Source organism: Mesocricetus auratus, unplaced genomic scaffold, assembly GCF_017639785.1.
Source record: "Mesocricetus auratus isolate SY011 unplaced genomic scaffold, BCM_Maur_2.0 Super-Scaffold_100006, whole genome shotgun sequence".
Classification (NCBI taxonomy): domain Eukaryota; kingdom Metazoa; phylum Chordata; class Mammalia; order Rodentia; family Cricetidae; genus Mesocricetus; species Mesocricetus auratus.
In genome coordinates this window covers 11026268-11045175 of record NW_024429190.1, presented here as the reverse complement: position 1 = coordinate 11045175, position 18908 = coordinate 11026268, and the positions used below count along the sequence as shown (strand labels likewise).

General features: G+C 43.7%; 1 protein-coding gene across 12 annotated transcripts in view; it reads right to left on the bottom strand.

Moving 5' to 3' along the window:
* Positions 1 to 1316: 1316 nt before the first annotated feature.
* Positions 1317 to 18908, bottom strand: part of Ewsr1 (EWS RNA binding protein 1) — a 28676-nt gene continuing 11084 nt past the window's right edge. For 3 of the 12 annotated variants that reach the window (XM_040746766.1, XM_040746769.1, XM_040746771.1), the window contains 13 exons: positions 17902 to 18088; positions 15505 to 15672; positions 13393 to 13604; positions 12181 to 12361; positions 9446 to 9483; positions 8881 to 8913; positions 8396 to 8514; positions 4422 to 4551; positions 3150 to 3272; positions 2628 to 2790; positions 2201 to 2298; positions 1798 to 2050; positions 1317 to 1716 (listed from right to left, as the gene is read on the bottom strand). In XM_040746766.1, coding sequence (XP_040602700.1) covers positions 1659 to 1716; positions 1798 to 2050; positions 2201 to 2298; positions 2628 to 2790; positions 3150 to 3272; positions 4422 to 4551; positions 8396 to 8514; positions 8881 to 8913; positions 9446 to 9483; positions 12181 to 12361; positions 13393 to 13604; positions 15505 to 15672; positions 17902 to 18088 — 1763 coding nt within the window. In that variant the 3' untranslated portion in view covers positions 1317 to 1658. Of the gene's footprint in view, positions 1717 to 1797; positions 2051 to 2200; positions 2299 to 2627; positions 2791 to 3149; positions 3273 to 4421; positions 4552 to 8395; positions 8515 to 8880; positions 8914 to 9445; positions 9484 to 10249; positions 10628 to 12176; positions 12362 to 13392; positions 13605 to 15504; positions 15673 to 17901; positions 18089 to 18908 lie in introns of those variants that run through there. The other 9 variants (XM_040746772.1, XM_040746774.1, XM_040746776.1 and 6 more) reach the window with 5 other exon arrangements.

Below are 18908 nucleotides of genomic sequence, written 5' to 3'. Positions count from 1 at the left end.
GGCACTCCCTCTGAGCCGCTCCCCACATGACCCCACCACTTTTGTCAAGACCTGTACTGTGTGGCTTAGAGGGACCACAAGGCTATCCTGAAAATTTTGCTGTCTGTCCTGCCTTTGCTCCCTCCTGAGGCATCCGAGTCTTCTGATGGACTCAGAATCTACACTGCCGGGTGCTCAGGTACATCTCCATCCAGAGCCCTAGCTCCAGTCCTCGGTATTTGGGAGTCCCACTGAGACCTCAATTCATGATTATATTGCAGCCTCCAGAGTGCTGGCAGTCAAGTGTGCACCCTTGACTGAATGTCAAGTCCTTTGACCCCTCCTCCAATCAGGCATTAACATGTTAGGACAGTAACAATGGCTTTAAGCGGGGCTGGAGATGGCTCAGGTTTAGAGCACTGGCTGCTCTTCCAGAGGTCCTGAGTTCAAGTCCCAGCAGCCACATGGTGGCTCATCGAGGCCAGCCTGGTCTACAGAGTGAGTTCCAGGACAGCCTCCAAAGCCACAGAGAAACCCTGTCTCGAAAAAAACAAAACAAACCAAAACCCCACACACCATGGCTTTAGGCCTCACTCACGATTTTGTGTCGAGGGCACCGGCCTGTAGAGCTTGACTGCAGTGATCAAGAACGGTGTGTGGTGGTTGTGTAGTGAGGGAACAGCCAAGAGCACAGAGGTCTTGGGAGGGTGGATTTGCCCCAAGCATGGTGGGAAACCACCCTAAGCTGCTCTGGCCTCTGAGGAAAGGTGAGGATGGCCATAGTTTGTGATGTCTAGGTGGACAGATGGAGGCCGCCATGGAGTATTAATGGTTGTTTGCTGTGACAAGCAGAGGCAGCTCTTGGAAGAAGGGTGCCAACTGAGTAAGAGCACAGGGTGAGGACCTGGCATGGTGGTGCACACCTTTAGTCTTAGCACTTAGAAGACACAGGCAGGGGGGCGGCTCTCTTGAGTTAGAGGACAGCCTGGTCTACAGGGCGAGTTCCAGGACCTCAAAAAATCCAAGAGGAAACACAGCGGGAGGCCAGCTGGGCAGCAAAGGAACTAAGAATGACCTGTTGGCGCTGCAGGGGACAGGGCAAATTGTCGCAGTGAAGACACAGGATGATCCTGTGGGTTTAGACAGGTGTTTAGACAGGTGTAGTTGGAACGACTCAAGCCTGATGGCTGGCTGAGTCTTCCAGACGTAGGGGAGCAAATGTTAGGCAGCAAAGCCTAACATTCCCGGCTTCCCCTGGAGGAGCGAGTGGCTTACCTCTTCAAGCACACCCCAAAGCCCCTGCGCCACCCAGACTGCAGAACAGAGGCCGAGAAAGATGACAGTTTATAAACATTTGGAACTTTATTTAAAAAAAAAATCACAACCATGAACATTGTTACAATTAGAGGCCCTCTTGGTTCTCCACAATGATACCCAGCATGCTCACAAGGGGTTCCCATTGTTAAAGTCTTAAAACAACCATCTTTAAAAGGAAAAAAAAAAACTCAGCACACTACCATTTAACTTGTTTTAATGTTTCTTCACAAATGGTGAAAATACTAAAGTACAGACAAGGAATAATCATAATGTTGTGGCCAACATTATAAATATGGAATTATAAATTTAAAACATTTTCTGGTTTAAAAAATAAATCTGGTCGTCAATGCAGCTCTGCGGGTCTAATAGGGCCGGTCTCTACGTTCCTGACGGTGCTCGCCTCTGCAAGTCAAAGGGACACTTTGGTTAGGACAAGGAAGGGACAGAGTCCCCGGTGCTCCAGCAGAGGCTGGGAAGGGGCAGTGTTCTCCCACCACGTACTTATCCATTTTCCCGGGTCCCCCACGTCCGCCTCTTCTTCCTCCCATCTGTTCCATCAATGGTCCAGGAGGGCCCCCAGGACCACCTCGTCTTCCTCCACCAAAGCCACCTCGGTCCATTCCACGGCCACCTCGGAAGCCACCTCTGTCTCCACCTCGGCCTCCTCGGAACATTCCTCCAGGACCACCACGGTCCATAAGTCCACCTCTTCCTCCCCGCATGCCACCAGGGCCTCCTCGGCCGCGATCACCACCTAAGGCAGGAAGGAAGAGTGGCAGGTGAGTCAGAGGAGTAGAGGCTGAGGCTCTGAGGACACACTGTGGTGGATCTGCTAATCCTTCTCCTAAAGCAGACACTACTCAATCAACAGGAAGCTGAGGTGCTCCAAGAAACCTATACATACCCGGAGGTGGGAAGGGTGGCGGGAGGAAGCCCTCGGGCTTAGGGGCCTTACACTGGTTGCATTCTGTTCTCCAGGCGAAGTTCTGGTTTCCACAGCCCCTGCACAAAGTCCACCACAACAGAAATCACCAAAAGAACAGAGGGAGGTGGAGAGATTCACACCACATTCTATGCACAATCATGGGAGGCAGCAATGCACTCCCAGAAGCAACCTACCCACAACAAAGTTCACAACAGAAATCACTAAAAGAACAGAGGGAGGTGGAGAGATTCACACCACATTCTATGCACAATCATGGGAGGCAGCAATGCACTCCCAGAAGCAACCTGAGTACTCAAGTAATCCCCTACCCACAACAATCCTGTCCCAGAGTGGGAAGGGGGTGACACCACTAGCAGGCAATCAATCTGCAGGGAGAAGTACATACGGGTTGGGACACTGCCAGTCTCCAGCTCGGTGCTGGACATTTCCTCCTCCAGAGGGGTTCCCTCGGGAGCCTCGGGGTCCCCGTGGGGGGAAGCCTCCTCTGTCTCCTCCACGGCCTCCCATGCGACCCATGGGTCCTCCAGGACCTCCTGGGCCACCAGGACCTGCAATAATAAACAATCACCTCTTCATGGCAACTTTGCTATAGGAAACTCTTTCACAGGCCCAGAGTGCTATCTATGAATGTTATTCTTTCTGTGTAATTTCATGTAGCCTCCAACTATGGCATTTTCATATAATGAAACAGACATCCAGTCAGAGGTTCCCTGGAGCTCCACCCCCTCTAACCAGTTAACCCATATTGTACAAGCATGCAATGCTGGCTCAATGGTCCAGTATCAATTTTACACACCCTTTTCTTATTTTACTAAGTTTCTCAAGGGCAAAAATTATCAACGAAACCCCAAACCAAACCTGTTTAAAGTTACACAAAAGTAGCTAAGAGAGAGTGCCCAATGAGTACCTCCACGAAGTGGTGGTGGCATCCCTCTGCCCTCTCGAGGTGGCATGCCACCCCGCATACTGTTCATAGGAGGCTTCTTTCGGGCAAGAGAAACTTTAAGTTTGCTTCCTTGAAAATCTTTTCCTAGAAAAAGAATAACAGACCATCAGTAATCCTTACATTTCAACTCTCTGCTCTCCAAGCAGCTACTTTTCAACAGTTTCCACTCTACTGAACATGTCCACCCCCCAAAGCATTAAAACCTCACAATCTTTCATGGTATAACTGGAGATGATGTATCACAGTTGGTACAGATTATTTAACATGTACAAGACTTGGGTTCAATCCCCAGCACAGAATAAAACTGAGCATGGTAGTCAGTAGCCAACGCCTATAATCTCTACATTTGGAAGTAGATGTAGGACCCGAGGATCAGCAGGCTCAAAGTCATTAATAGATGCATATGAGGTGCGAGGCTAGCCTGGACTATGATACTGTCTCAAAACAAAACAAACAATGGCAGAGTGATAGCCAGGTTCAAGACCAGCCTGCCCCCGTAATGAAAATGTCACCTAAAAGACACCAAAGGTCTAGGAATAAAACTCAGGGGTAGAGCACTTGCCTAGTATGCAGCTACCTTAGTCTAACTGTCAGTATTTGGTGATGGCTGTGGGCCTTGAAACAATCAGATGCACACTGGCAAAGACATCTTCGTCTCTTTCATGGTGCTAGGAAGTGAACCCAGGGTCTATACACGTTAGGTGAGTACTTGCAGCTTGAACAAGGTAGCTTTGCAATAAAACATACAATGAAAGGATATCCTGACCCAGGACCAGTGTCTGTGTCCTTTAACAGTAAAGGGGAACACAGTGAGTAACTTCCTTTTAGAGTGGGTCATCTTATTGTTTCAGCTCTCAAATTCCTTCCTCCTCCCTTATTGTTGTCCAGAAAAAGGTTAAGTACATTCCTTCAGTTTCAACACTCCAGAGAATGGTGTTTTAACAGTACCCAATATAACACATTCTCAGGTGACACACAACTGTTCTAAGTTTTTATTTTTTTTAAAAGATTAATTTATTTATCACATGCAGTATTCTACCTGCACGCCAGAAGAGGGCAGATTGAATTAGAAGAGATGGTTGTGAGCCACCATGTGGTTGCTGGGAATTGAACTCAGGACCCCTGGAAGAGCAGTCAGTGCTCTTAACCTCTGAGCCATCTCTCCAGCCCCTGTTCTAAGTTCTTAAATGTTCCTGCACAGCAGAATTCAGAGTAACAGGAAGGATATCCTACCATCAAACCATTCCACTGCAGCCTTGGCAGTTGGCGGATCTTCATAGGACACTGTGGCGTCACCTTTAGGCTTTCCTGTCTCCTTATCCAGGTAGATGTGGATCATGGGTTGCCCAGTTCTCTTGTTCATCTACAGTTAAAATAGGATGTGACTATAACATGAGCTAAAGACATCCACAGTAATTCCTAAGTACCCCCCATTGTCAAAAGGCAGCCACACAGTGTGTGGTGTTTTGCACCTTTAACCCCAGTGTTCAGGAGACAAAGACAGATCTATTTCTAGGCCAGCCAAGGCCAACACAGTGAGACCCCAAAAAACTCAACAGGCAGTTATAAGCCTACTAAAATAGCAAAAGCTACCATCTTAGATGTGTTCAGTACAGAACCAAAAGCAAGTAATGAGTCCCACGCCTGCCCCAACCATCTTGATTCCTGTGCAGCAACCCCACATTATGTGCCTGAAGAGACACCCAAGCCAAGGCAAGGCTTCACAAGTCATGTAACGGTTATAAAGAAAATCAGTCACAGGGCCAGGGAAGCAGCTCATTGGAAGAGCCCTTCTCTAGCATGGACAAGACCAGAGTTTGATAAACAGAGGGAAAAACTTCCTTAATGACAACCACAAGGCTGGGAATATGCATGAACTTTTTATTTCCTCCAGGGTTGGAAAGACGGCTTGTTCTTCAGCTTGAATTCAGACACTACACTCTACAACCATCAGGCATATGAACAATGCCTGATCTATACAGGCCTGCGCACACATCTAGCAATAGTTGAGACATCTTTATGGGCTCAAAAATAAGAAAACATTAAAAAATAAAAACAAAAACCCAGCTGGGTGGTGGTGGTGCAAGCTTTTAATCCCAGCACTTGGGAGGCAGAGGCAGGCGGATCTGAGTTCAAGGACAGCGTGGTTTCTGGAGGATTATACACAGTCTCGAAAAACCCAAATAAACACACTGGAAAGAAATGGAGTCAAATACTCACATACATAAAATAATAATGCTGTAGGCTTGATGGGAAGCATTGCTATCATACCGAGTCATCTTTCACAGTATTAAGACTTAATACTATGCATGTATGTGAGCCTTTGTAGGCAGAGAGAGAGAGAGAGAGACTGAGACTGACTGACTATCAGGCTCCCTGGAACTTGAGTCCTGGTTGCCGTGGCACACCATGGGGTGCTGGAACTGAAAGAGCAGCCAGTGCTCGATTAGTCACTTCTCCAGGCCTATTGTATTGGTGCAAGATGTGCACAGTTGCTCATGCCTGTAATCCCAGCACTCAGAATGGTGTCACACAAGGATCATCTCTGGTTCCTAAGGGAGCGGGACATAGGCCTCAAAAATCCTAAAACTATATATACATGCATCAATCAATACCTCCCTCCTGCTCTCCCACCTCAGTTTTTTAAGACAGGGTTTCACTGTGTAGCCCTGGCTGTCCTAGAACTCAGAGATATGCTTGCCTCTGCCTACTAAGTACTGGAATTAAAGGTGTGCACCACCACCACCCAAGTATAATACCATTATATATATATAAAAAGACATACAGCAAAATAGCCACACAAAAGAGAAAAATGTCATTAAAAATTTATTTTATGGTCACGAATGCCTGCATGTATGTATGTGTACCTGTGTGTAGTAACCACAGAAGCCAGAAGAGGGCACCAGATCCCTTGGAACTGCAGCAAGGTTGTGAGCATTGGGAACTGGGTACTTGGGAAGGATAGCAAGTGCTCTGAGTCATTTATCCAGCCTCAAATGAATGAGCATTTTATTTATATGAGTGTCAGTATATCATCTGTGTGTTGGAACCTTGGGACTGGAGTTACAATTGTGAGCTGTCACGTGGGTGCTGAGAACTGAACCCAGGTCTCCTGGAAAAACAATTTTCTCCAGCCCCACAAAATCATAAAAACTGATGGCAAATTACTGACATAACCAAAGTAAATCCCAATTGATACCACAACTATATGTGCGCACACACACATGTATGTACATGTCAGTTTATCTCTCTCTACATCCCCCCCCCACCTCCCTATGGATGGTGGCGGCACATGCCTTTAATCCCAGCACCTGGGAGGCAGAGACAGGTGAGTTTGAGGCCAGCTTGGTCTATAGAGCGAGTTCCAGGATGGAGGAAACTACAGAGAAACCATATCTTGAAAAACCAACCAACAACTCAACTAAGTCAATCAAACAAGCAAAAATAAAAACAAAACAAAAAGTGCTGGACATGGTGGCCCAGACATAAACACTTGGGATGTTGAAGTAGGAGGGTTACTTTTAGTTCAGGGCTAGTGTGGGAATAGAGCAAGTTTCAAGTTAGCCTAGGATAAAAGGCCTTGCTAAAACACAGACTGACAAGCTGGCTCAGCAGGTCAAGGAGAATGCTGCCAAGTCCACAACCTGAGCTAGATCTCCAACATGGTGTAGAACCCACTGATTTGCAAATTGTTCTTTAACCTCCATATACACACCGAAACAAATTCTAAATGTAAAAAACTAAAAAGAAATGATCAACAGCCTCCCTCCAGCCCCTGAAAGGATTTCCCTGTGTAGCCCTGGGTGTTCTGGAACTTGCTTCGTAGACCAGGCTGGCCTCAACACAGAGATCACAGGACATGCAGCCTGCTTATGCCTCCAGAATGCTGGGATTAGAAGCTTATGCCACCACACCTGGATAAAAATCAACATAGCAAACATAAAATACGAGCACAGGAAATTTGGGATTTCACTTTTGCCCAGGGTAGGACAACAGAAAATCTTTTTTTTTAAAAAGATTTTTTTATTATGAATGCAACACCCTGCCTCCATGTATGTCTGCAGGCCAGAAGAGGGCGCCAGATCTCATTATGGATGGTTGTGCCACCATGTGGTTGCTGGGAATAGAACTCAGGACATCTAGAAGAGCAGTTGGTGCTCTTAACCTGAGCCATCTTTCCAGCCCGAACAACAGAAAATCTTAACAGCACGTGGTGAATGTGTATGCATGCACAAATAGAAGAATCTGTAGAACATTTAGTATTCTTGCAAAGGACCTATGTCCAATTTACAGCACTGAGGCCAGACTTTGCAACTGCCTACAGCTCCAGTCCCATGACAGATCTGACATCCTTGTTTGCCTCCTTCCGGCACCTACATGCACGTGATGCAGAGACATACACTCAAAGACACATACATACAACTCAGTTATAGATGGAGCTTAAAATGTACTGCAGAGTGGACAGCAGCTATGCAAAGACGGCTGGCCAGATACCTGCCATGTATATCAATTCCTGATCTCATATAGCAGGAGAGACCTGATTATCATAATTTGACCTCAGACCTCCAGAGATATTCTGTGGATTGTGTATGTATCCGTCCACATTTACACAAACAAATGGATCTTAAAATAACTGGAAAGAAAGAAAAAGCAGAAGAGCCTGACTTTCTAGCTAAGAAGACTCAGAACAAAGTTGTAGGACAAATCATCAACTGTACCAATCAGTCAAGTTACGCATGGATAAATCTTTCATTTCAATAAGATGTCACAATAAAGCCGGGCGTTGGTGGCACACGCCTTTAATCCCAGCACTCGGGAGGCAGAGGCAGGCGGATGGATCTCTGTGAGTTCGAGGCCAGCCTGGTCTACAAGAGCTAGTTCCAGGACAGCCTCCAAAAGCCACAGAGAAACCCTGTCTCGAAAAACCAAAAAAAAAAAAAAAAAAAAAAAAAAAAAAAGAACCAAAAAACTCAGCTGACTGAGTAACAAAATCACCAGCTGCTTTCATCTACAAAACCTGGCTAAACTCAGTCTGGCACTTGGAAGATAGAGGCAGAAGATCAGACCATCCTGGAATATAGGAGAGCTTGCCTCAAAGCAACAACAGAAACTCAGCTAACAGGAGAAGTTACTAATTTTGGTGGTCCTAAGATCCTAGTGCATTATGCATCCCAGGCAAAAGCTCCATCACTGGGCTATCCACTCACCTTGACAACCCCACACTGCTTAAAGAAGTCTGCCAGATCATCCAAAGTCACATTGTCATTTAAACCTTGCACATAAATTGCACTGTTGTCAGAGTCTTCATCAGGATCTATAGGAAGGCCTTCCAAAGAAAATAAAACAGAATTACTGCCCTGCATTAATAGTGGCTGCCTGCTGCTGCTTTTTTTTTTTTTTAAAGAGATAGGCTGACCTCAAACTCCTATTCTCCTTTTTCAACCTCTCAGGCATGTCCCACCAGGAGCTAATAGTAGGGGCTTAACCAATTGGACATTATCAAACAATAGTTACAACTAAGGCAAGAGAACTATTATCATATGGATAGTAACATGGAAATTTTTGGTTACTTTAAAACAACTGCAAAGGAAGTCCTGAGCTATCTTTGCCAAGAATGGATCAGTCTGCTAAGCTGTTAAATATGGCATTTACTCAAAACGAAACAAGGCAAAGTTCAAGAATTTGAGGTTACCTAGGTCAAGATCTGGTCCTTCATCCATGGGTCCTGCCAACCAGGAAAGATCATATAAGATATTATTAGTGCAAGCCTTGCAAGCTACAAATCTTACAAACACACACAGCTATCTACTACACCACCATTTGATGGGGGACTCATTAATTCAAAATGACCCGCACTGCTAAAATGGAGCAGTGCCCCTTTAGCGTTTGTGAAGTTTGCTAGGGTTTTCTTTTTCCTTTGCTCGTTTGTTTCTAAACCATTAACCAAATACACTTTCAATGCTTATGTGCCAAATTAGTGTTAAATTAAAGTCAAAACCTTTCCTCCACATAAACCAAATTAAAGCTGTACTCTCCCCCACATTATAGAAGCAGTTGCTCAATACTTCAAGTTACCCTTTGTTTTATAACCATAGGTTAACCTTATTACCCCTAAGACAATGCCGGCAGTACCCATTAGTGTCTTTTGTATAGATCATTTTTAAACCACTTATGAAACTAGTAAAAATTATAGTTTTCTAAAAACTGACTGTATTTTTTTTTTTAAACACTATCCATGGTAATACTCAAAAACTTACCACCAGGCTTATTGAAGCCACCTCGCTCTCCAGCGCTGCTGGGGGGATAAACGAAGAAATGAAGGCCTTTCCCTTTAAAAGCCAGTACCGCTCTGAGCCTTGCGGGGGCTCGTGGGGAAGAAGGGCACTGGCTAAACACATCTCCAAACAATGCATCTCTCTCATCTTGTCACTATGCCTTTCTTCAGGGCAGCTTGCTCAAATTTCCTTAATATACAACCTTGCTTGTCTGATTGGACACACCAGTGTGGCTGGTTTCTTTCATGTCAGGGGCTGGTATTAATAGTGCAATACTTGGCAAATTAAGGAAGGAAAAAAAACCCCTAGACCCAAACACCCACCCCATCAGCTGAAACACCAGGGAGCTTGGTGTAGAAATGTGAAGGCAGAGACAATTGCAGTGATGAACCTTTCCAAGTTCATAAAGGTGCACCCTCAACCTCTCCACAGGGAGAGCCAAATGAGGTCCCAGGCTTCCTAACAAGTCACAGTATAATAGAGCAGGAGACAAGCACATTAAATGTCTACAACACACATCAGAGGACGCATCCAGCCAATCTTCAGCATAAAGCCATACAGTCCAGGGCCCTAATGGATTTAACAGTTACTGTGAAAGGAAAATTTACAACAAATACCAAGGCTGAGCGGACTGGGGGTGCAACTTTATAGACATACCAGTTAAGACTATGGCAATATACACACTATACAGAGGGGGGGGGAGGGAATGTGAGTTGTGGCTTGGGGGGGGGGGGCAGTATTTTCTAGGATTAAATAAAGTTAGCTCCCCAATGGGAAGACCTGGCATTTTCTTAACCAGTATTGCACCTTTAATACCTAAATATACAATTTCAAGCTGTTGCATGCAGCTTTGCTTCTCTTTTAAAAGTACACACCATAAAATGTTCTTTCTCTTTAAACACAAAGTTTACACTTTAATGTTACACAATTCTAGAGTATTATACCTCCTCTGGTTCATTACCAAACAACAAGTATGCAGTTACCAAAGTTACAGAAGGATTCCATTTATACAATGAATACATTTTGTTTAAAATATTCTATGTATATTTTTCCTCTCCATATGGACACCGTGTCTAGTCCCACTTTTCATTATGCTGCCGGCTGAGTACTGAGTACGGGTACTTTTTAAGTATTGAAGTGTATACAAGGCTCTCACTTTGTAACCTGTAGCATATAAATGCGACAAAGCATGTTAAAAAGTTTCCACGTTTAACAGCCAATGAAAATATCAAAATACTGAGGCAATGAAAAAGGGCATGTTAACAACATTGAGCGCCTTACCTGGAGCAGACACTGAAAACCATCACCACACCACAATAAAAAAGGGGAAGGGGAACTGCCCGTGTCCTGTCCCCCACAGGATCCAACAGACTGCCTCAGTCTGTTGAAAACCTATGGGGTAGGCCATGGTCTCTTCTATGGCTCCAGGAGAGATTTCTCATTCACAAAGATTGGCCCTCTAATAGCAGTCTAACAAAGTCAGTAGAATCATTACTTGTGGAGTATTAAGATGAATAAACTTCAAATTGCTTTTGCAATTGAAAAATACTAAGAATTCTAGGTGATTTGAGACGTGATGATAGTAATTTCAAGTGTCTATGTCTATTTTAAAAACATCCATAAAGACGTGAAACCTTTATACTGGAATGATATTCTCCAAATCAGAAGACCAATTTTTACTTTGTCAAATTATTCATTAAAATTTGCATGTTATAAAATGACTTTTTCCCCAATAAAGATTTCACTGAAGACTTTATTAAAGTTATGCAGAATAAACAAAACATTAATCATCTTTCAGTAGTACAGAAATTTACTAGTATGTGAGTAGGTCAACTTAATCATTTTGAAGTTTGTTTCTATAAAGAACTACTAGCTTTTTGAACAGTTACCCTAACCAAATTTATAATCACTACAACATTCTGCATAACTTTTTTACTAGTTTATATAGGGACAGAACACACACGTAACTAAATCTGGATTATGTTAACCACCAACATCATACCTCACCTTCATCAAAGTCTAGACACCAGAAAGGGAAGAGGGATGGGAGGGAGGGAGGGAGGGAAGGAGGGAAGGGTAGGCAGAGGCAGCAGGGTCACGTTATTGATCTAAACAGTATTCTAAAACCAGATCGTGCCACCAATCACAATGGTCAAACCAATTTAGACTTAAAATCTCCAATAGGGACTGATGCTATACTCATACACATTATTCTGTAAAAAAGTTATTAGATTGTTCTGTGCTCCAACTCAGGCCATGGTTTAAGGGTTATAGGGCCAGTCTTCATCATGTTCAACAATTCTGGGTACAAATACTGGAAACAGCTGCATCCTTTTTCTGCAGTACATACACCAGGTATTTTATGACAACCGTTCAGAGTTCATTAGTTAAAACCTAGGGTTGTTAGAAGACTGTGTGTGTTCCATCCCAAGTCTATCACCCAAAGAGGCTCTCACCTCTCAACACCATGAAGGGGACTGAAAGCTCTGGTTTCAAAGCCATTCTTTGCTCACCCCAACCCAACAAAGGCTACTGGCAGGGAAAAAAAGCAAACTGCCACTTATATGACATTTCCATGTTTTACAAGATAGCTTGACCTCAACAGATTGTCCATGGAAATGTGGGATAAATTTCTTATGTCTTTCAGTCCCTTCTTCCCATTGAAAATCCTATGGATGAAGCAAAATTAGGTAAAAGGAGAAAAGGTTTGCTCTTACCCCATTCCACCGCGTCCTCCTCCCCGCCCACCTCTGCTCATGCCTCCACGATCAAATCCCCCTCTTCCCCTGCCCCGGTTATCAGGGCCACTCATGCTCCGGTTCTCTCCTGGTCCGGAAAATCCTCCAGACTCCTGCCCATAAACACCCATGCTACTGGGGTGGTCCTGTCGGAATGAACCTGAGGAAAGAGTCACATCTGTAAGCCATGGCCCACATTTACACCCCTGCCTGACATCCTTTCTCTTGGAATCATGAAGCTCTCAACTGTAAGTAACTGTACATGTACTATGCTGAAGGTTCCCTTAAGGAACTATTGGTCCATCAATGCTAACACAGCCTTGTACAGCCAGACTATAATAAACTACTTCCAAAGGTAAAAGGTGCCCTGGAAAAAATACATTCACAAGTTTGTGTGTTCAGAATGTCTCCAAAAGCAGTTTCTTTGCCCTACCTTCCAGAAACAAAAGTAGAGCCAGGTTTTCTAGGCTCTGACATGCTAAGGGCTGAGACACGCCAAGGAGCCTTAGTCATTCCAGTACAAAAAAAAAAGGCCGGGCGTTGGTGGCGCATGCCTTTAATCCCAGCACTCGGGAGGCAGAGGCAGGCGGATCTCTGTGAGTTCGAGACCAGCCTGGTCTACAAGAGCTAGTTCCAGGACAGCCTCCAAAGCCACAGAGAAACCCTGTCTTGAAAAAACAAAAACAAACAAACAAAAAGCCAGGGTTACAAAGAGAAATCCTGCCCCCAAAACCAAAAAACAAACAAACAAAAAAATGAGGCAGAAATAATATACTTTGGGGGTTTTAGTTACTTCTCCAATTTACTTATATGTAAATGTAAGCACTGGGACTCCATGGCAGAAGTTGTGTTAAGACCCTGGGCTCAAACCCCAGCAGAAAACAAAAATTAGTTCCACCCTCAATCAACCCTACAAGTCTTAAAAATCCTTCCTCCTCCAAACTACAGTAGTCTGTAACAACTCACTCCCTCTGCTTTATGGATTCACACACAATCAAAGCACACAGTTTTTGACTTGGCTATCACCCTGTTAACTGAATCCTATTGGGGCATTTAGACTGTTATCCAGGATGTTATGCCTCACACTTGTATCCTGGACTCAAGAAGCAAACAGTGGTAAACAAGCCCTCCCCATTTTAAGAATCTCTGAGCACAATCACTCATACTTGGTTATCTCTCTTAGCAACTCACTCTGCTGCCCGTAGCTGCTGCTCTGTTGACTATATTGACTTGGAGCCTGGTTGTAGGATCCAGTCTGAGGGGGGTAACTAGTGGGAGGCTGCTGTCCATAGCTGCTTTGTTGACCATAGCTACTCTGCTGTCCATAGCTGCTCGGCTGCCCATAGGTGTTCTGCTGAGAATAACTGCTCTGATCATAACTAGTCGGCTGTGAAGAGGAGTAGCTGAAAAGGAAAAAAAGAAAAAGCACGTTTTCAGAAGTAAAAAAAAGCACGTCATTTTACCCAAGACACCCAAATACAAGACATTTACGGATAACCCTAATAGTCACTCTCTTTTTTCTATCATTGTGAGGGGTCTCACTTTTGTAGCCCAGGCTGCTCTTTCATCTGCACACAATTCCCTTGCCCTAGCTTCCTGAGTACTAGGCTATAGGCATGCATCACTATATCTGGCCAAGGCACCATTTTTGTACTTATAATAGCAAAGTTTTAAATGGAAGAGAGAGAAACATGTATACTCTGAGCTACAGTTTAGAGCTCCCATTCAAAACAATGTTTATTTTCAACTACGTGTAAGGCAAATCCAGGAAGTCAGGTGGGCAGAACATACACATGTGCACTTACAGACAACTAATGCAGTGAAAAATGACATTGAAAGGACAAAGAGTCAAGTGAGGTGTTTACTTCCAAGAATGTTTTCCTTTATTTTTGTAGCGCCAAGGCTCCAAAAACTAGACCTTCACACACTAGTAAGTGTTCTACTCCAGTCATCTGGTAAGTTGAGTGATGATTGATTTTCTGAGGCATGGCTATTGGTAATACAGTGTGAACATGTATTTAACCCCCCCAAATTTTAGTTTTTCTTTCAGACTCAAAATGGTTTTGCTATTGTTTCAAACTTTCAAATATCCTTGGAAATCTAGGAATAAAGGAAGAAATCTAAGGACGCTATATAAAAGACGCTAGGTTTCTGTGAAACTATCCAGCAGGTAATCTAAGTTTATACATACACTTCCAAAAATAAAACAGCTGGGTGTTTTAATTCCAGCACTCAGGAGGCAGAGGCAGGCAGATCTCTGAGTTCAAGGTCAGTTTTATCTACAGAGCAAATTCCAGAAGAGCCAGGGCTACACAGAGAAACTCTGTCTAGGAAAAAACAAAAACAAAACCCAAAATAAAAAGGCTCTCAATGAAGCCGGGCGTAGGTGGCGCACGCCTTTAATCCCAGCACTCGGGAGGCAGAGGTAGGTGGATCTCTGTGAGTTCAAGACCAGCCTGGTCTACAGAGTGAGTTCCAGGACAGCCTCCAAAGCCACAGAGAAACCCTGTCTCGAAAAACCAAAAAAAAAAAAAAAAAAAAGGCTCTCAATGAACCATAAATATGTGCAACTAAACTATTTGTTATACCTCTCCACAGCTGTTAAAACCCAACAGGTATGGGCCTGCTCTCCAAGAACAGTTATAAACCCTGACCACTTCTGTTCCTAGTTGCACGCAATGTGTTAACATATGAAATAAACTATCAGGAACTATTTTAGCAAATTAAACGAACCTTTAAAGATACAATTCTGTCAACGGGTACTTACTTCAAATGAGAAAATTTGTAATATCCTTATTTTAAAGAAACCAAAATTGGACACTGTAGCCATGATAGCTAAGTTAAGACAGAATATGAAGGACAACAGCTTGAGCTGGAGTCGTTGAGGATCTGCCTAGCAATGAACAAACAAACCCTGGATTTTCCTCCCCCAGGCACTGCAAGGGTGGTAGGGAGGGAAGTCTTGTCCCTACTTTACCCATGGAGATTGCATTTGAGAAGACAGTTTCTATAGTTCTGTGAAGATGGTGCCAAACACTCCTGTTCCTCATACTTCTAATTACAGGAGCAAAAATAAGTTTTTGGTCAGGATTTAGAGACTAGTTATTAGATAGATCCCAGACACTACTACAGGAACCCAAGACTGAGGTCTGAATAGTAACTATATATAGGTCAAGAATAGTTATGGGAGAGTGAGAAAACAAACAAATCTTACCCAAGGAAGCCAATGCTAGCTGGTCAACAACCTAACATTGAAACACCTGTCTTGTTACATTACTCCCTGACCACAAAGGAGAGACTGACCTGGTAGGAGGGTAGGATGGAGGCGCGGTGACTGGCTGCATGGGGTAGCTCCCAGGTACCTGGGGATAACTGTAGTTACTCTGTCCATATCCTAGGCTGGGTTGGTTATAACCCCCTGTGCTAGATTGAGGTTGACTAGTCTCAGCGGGCTTGTTACCATCCTGTGGTCTAAAAGGAGAAACAAAATAGTAAGACTTAGTTTCAACAACCCCCAAGTCCCTAGTTAAGAACCACACAGTTCTGTGAGCAATAGGAAACGTTAAGACCAAGCTTGAACATAAAGAAAATAAACCCAGTGTCAGTCCATCAGTATTTGCTGGAAGAGAACACTAAGGGAAATTAAGAGTGCACTTCATTTGTTTTGTATTAATAGCTACTAAGAGATTTGCATCATGTTATGTTGCCAATATAAGTAATGAATGAGGGGAGATGAAAGAAAACACTTTTTAAAGAAACTTTTGTTTTGTTTTGTTTTTTTGAGACAGGGTTTCTCTGTGGCTTTGGAGACTGTCCTGGAACTAGCTTTTGTAGACAGGCTGGTCTTGAACTCAGAGATCCGCCTGCCTCTGCCTCCTACATGCTGGGATTAACGATGTGCACCACCAACGCCCAGCTTGGGTGAACTTTTGAAGACAAGAAATTTGAACAATGTAACCTGTTTTTAATTTGTAAGGTCTCAGCATTAGACATTTTGAGTATCTATGGGTTTATGCTACTCATTTACTAGAAACAGAGTAGAAAGGACATTTCCTAGCTTGGCCTTCTGTAAATTAACTTAACCTTGCCATACCAATCTCCACAAGACAGGGGTGTATATGCACCTCCCATCAGATGTTAAGACTAACTAATTCAGGAACCCCCAATTCCTTGTGTGCCCAACAGTTTGCACCAAGGCAGAAGCAGAGTTAAGTTAGGGCTATCTCAAGCAAAGTCCCCTTCAGCAGATGGATCAGCAAGGAGGCATTAAGTACTGGTTTCATCACTGAGATGGCTATAAAGTTATAAATGTTCTCTTTCCAGTGAGAAAGGAGTGACCCCTGTTGATCAAGAGACAGCTAGCTATATTTAAAGGTGGCCAGCTCAGAAAACTAAGCTTGGGGCGGGGAGGGAAAGCACAACAAAATGACTTATCAAAACCCAATTGAAGCTGAGCAGTGGTGGCAAATGCCTTTAATCCCAGCACTCGGGAGGCAGAGGCAGGTGGATCTCTGTGAGTTCGAGACCAAGCCTGGTCTACTGTGCAAGTTCCAGGACAGGCTCCAAAACAATACAGAGAAACCCTGTCTTGAAAACAAAAAACATAACAAACAAACAAACAAAAAAAACAAAGCACCCAATTGATATACAACCTCCCCACCATGTGATTCGGATTTACTACTGCATGAGAACATCACGTGGGACCGTGGGACTTTGTGCACCCAATAAAATTCTGCAATACCTGAGTCAACTGTAATGGAGCCTTCTAGGAACCAGCCAGTTAAATGCAACTACTGTACAGGCTGTCTACTGGCTATAACTACAAGTGGCTCTGATTACTCACTGTGCATTTTAGAAGTAATTTCACGAGTGTTTGCCAGAGCTAATTTCTTACCTCTACAGCAGATAAAAAGTCTAGGGTACAAGTTGATCTCTTGTTTATTCCCTAAAAAGTCTTCATTCAAATCAGAATTCAGTGTTCCTTCAAGACTGTATGCAGAAGCCACCTAAGTACATTGTCTAAAGCAAAGACCTGAAATCTTCTGTTAAGTAATAATATATACCACTTATCTACCAACCAGCCATGGAGCATGAACTTTATTGGATTTTTAATATTTACCACATAGCCGGGTACCCAGTTATCAATTTGTCTATGACTTTTGGTTACCACTACATCATATAGAGTAAATCATATCAACTACTTCGACTGAGGTAGTAATTCTTTCCATATACGGAAATATCCTTTACTGATAACTGGGTCACACACTACTTCTTGACTCATGGGTAACCCACCCACCCTGTACTATCAACTACTGCATATTTCCTAAGGGAAAGCACTTACCATTTTACAGGGTCAATAAACCAAGATTAAGTATTATTCTATTAATAGTTACAATGTGGGAAAACACACACTCAATTTTCCTGTGTTTAGCAAAGCAAAACAGTCTTCTCTTTCCCCAAAGTAGGTTCTGAATGAAGCCAAGCAACTGACATTCCTTGGTTTTGGCCCTCAAATAGCACCATTTCATCATTAGAATACCTGCATGCTGTGCTCGAGCACTCTGGCTGCTGTAGAGACTGTGAGAACAGTAAAAAGCCAGCAAAGGGGACTAAGTCACAGATAGTTAAGTGTACAGTTACACTTTCCTTCATATTCAAAGCTGACAGACACATCAGAGGAATAGGCAACTGTGGCCTTACCTTGTAGGTGCACTGGCTGCTGGCTGCTGGCCATAGGCTGGGTAGGCAGGTTGAGTGCCATATGCAGACTGAGCTGCATAAGAGGCCTGGGTTGTGGTGACTGTAGCAGTGGTGGTGTCATAAGCACCAGTGCCATACCCTTGGACAGGCTGGCTGTATGCCTGGGGGGCAGCTGGAGTGGTGTAACCTACAACAAAGGAGAGCTGGGTCAGACTCCAGGCCTTCTTCGCCAGAGCACTACCATGGTATTACAAAAACAACTTGTAAACTGCTCACTTTAAAGCATCACAAAATTGAATCCCTATATTCTCCTCGCAGGAAGAGTAGTAACAAAGGAGTGTTTAAACTGTTTTTATATATTTGTTATGCTATTTCATAAGTGTGTGCACTTTCATGGAAGCACAGGACAAGTTTGGAGAACTGACTCTCTCCTTCTACTCCATGGGTTCTGGTTATCAGGTTTGGTGGCCAGTGCCCTTATCTCCTGAGCATTTCACTGACCCTAAAGTTTTAAAATCTTAAGTACTGTTTTAAATAACTCATCCATTCATGCATGTGTTTTGCTCGCATGCATGTCTGCATGTTTGTGGGAGGGTGTCGGATACCCTGGAAGAGGAGCTATAGACAGTTGTGAGCTACCATGTGGGTGCTAAGCCATTTCTCCAGCCCATTTTTAGTAACGTATGACCTCAAACTATGCATGTTTTTAAATTAAATCTGTAAGAGGTGAATCGTACTTTTTTGTTGTTTTGACTCAGGGACTCATGCAACCTAGGTTGATCTTGGGCTACTTAAAAGCAAAAGATACCCTTCTTCTGATTCTCCCCATCCGTCTCCACTTTGGGATTACAGGCACCACATCATACCTGGATTACTGGTGCCGGGGAATTCAGGGCTAATGAATGCTAGGCAAGCACTCTACCAACCAAGCTACATTCCCTACCTCAAGACACAATATTCTATAAAAAAACTATTGCCATGGAGAACAGGGCTTCTTTCTGCCCCCG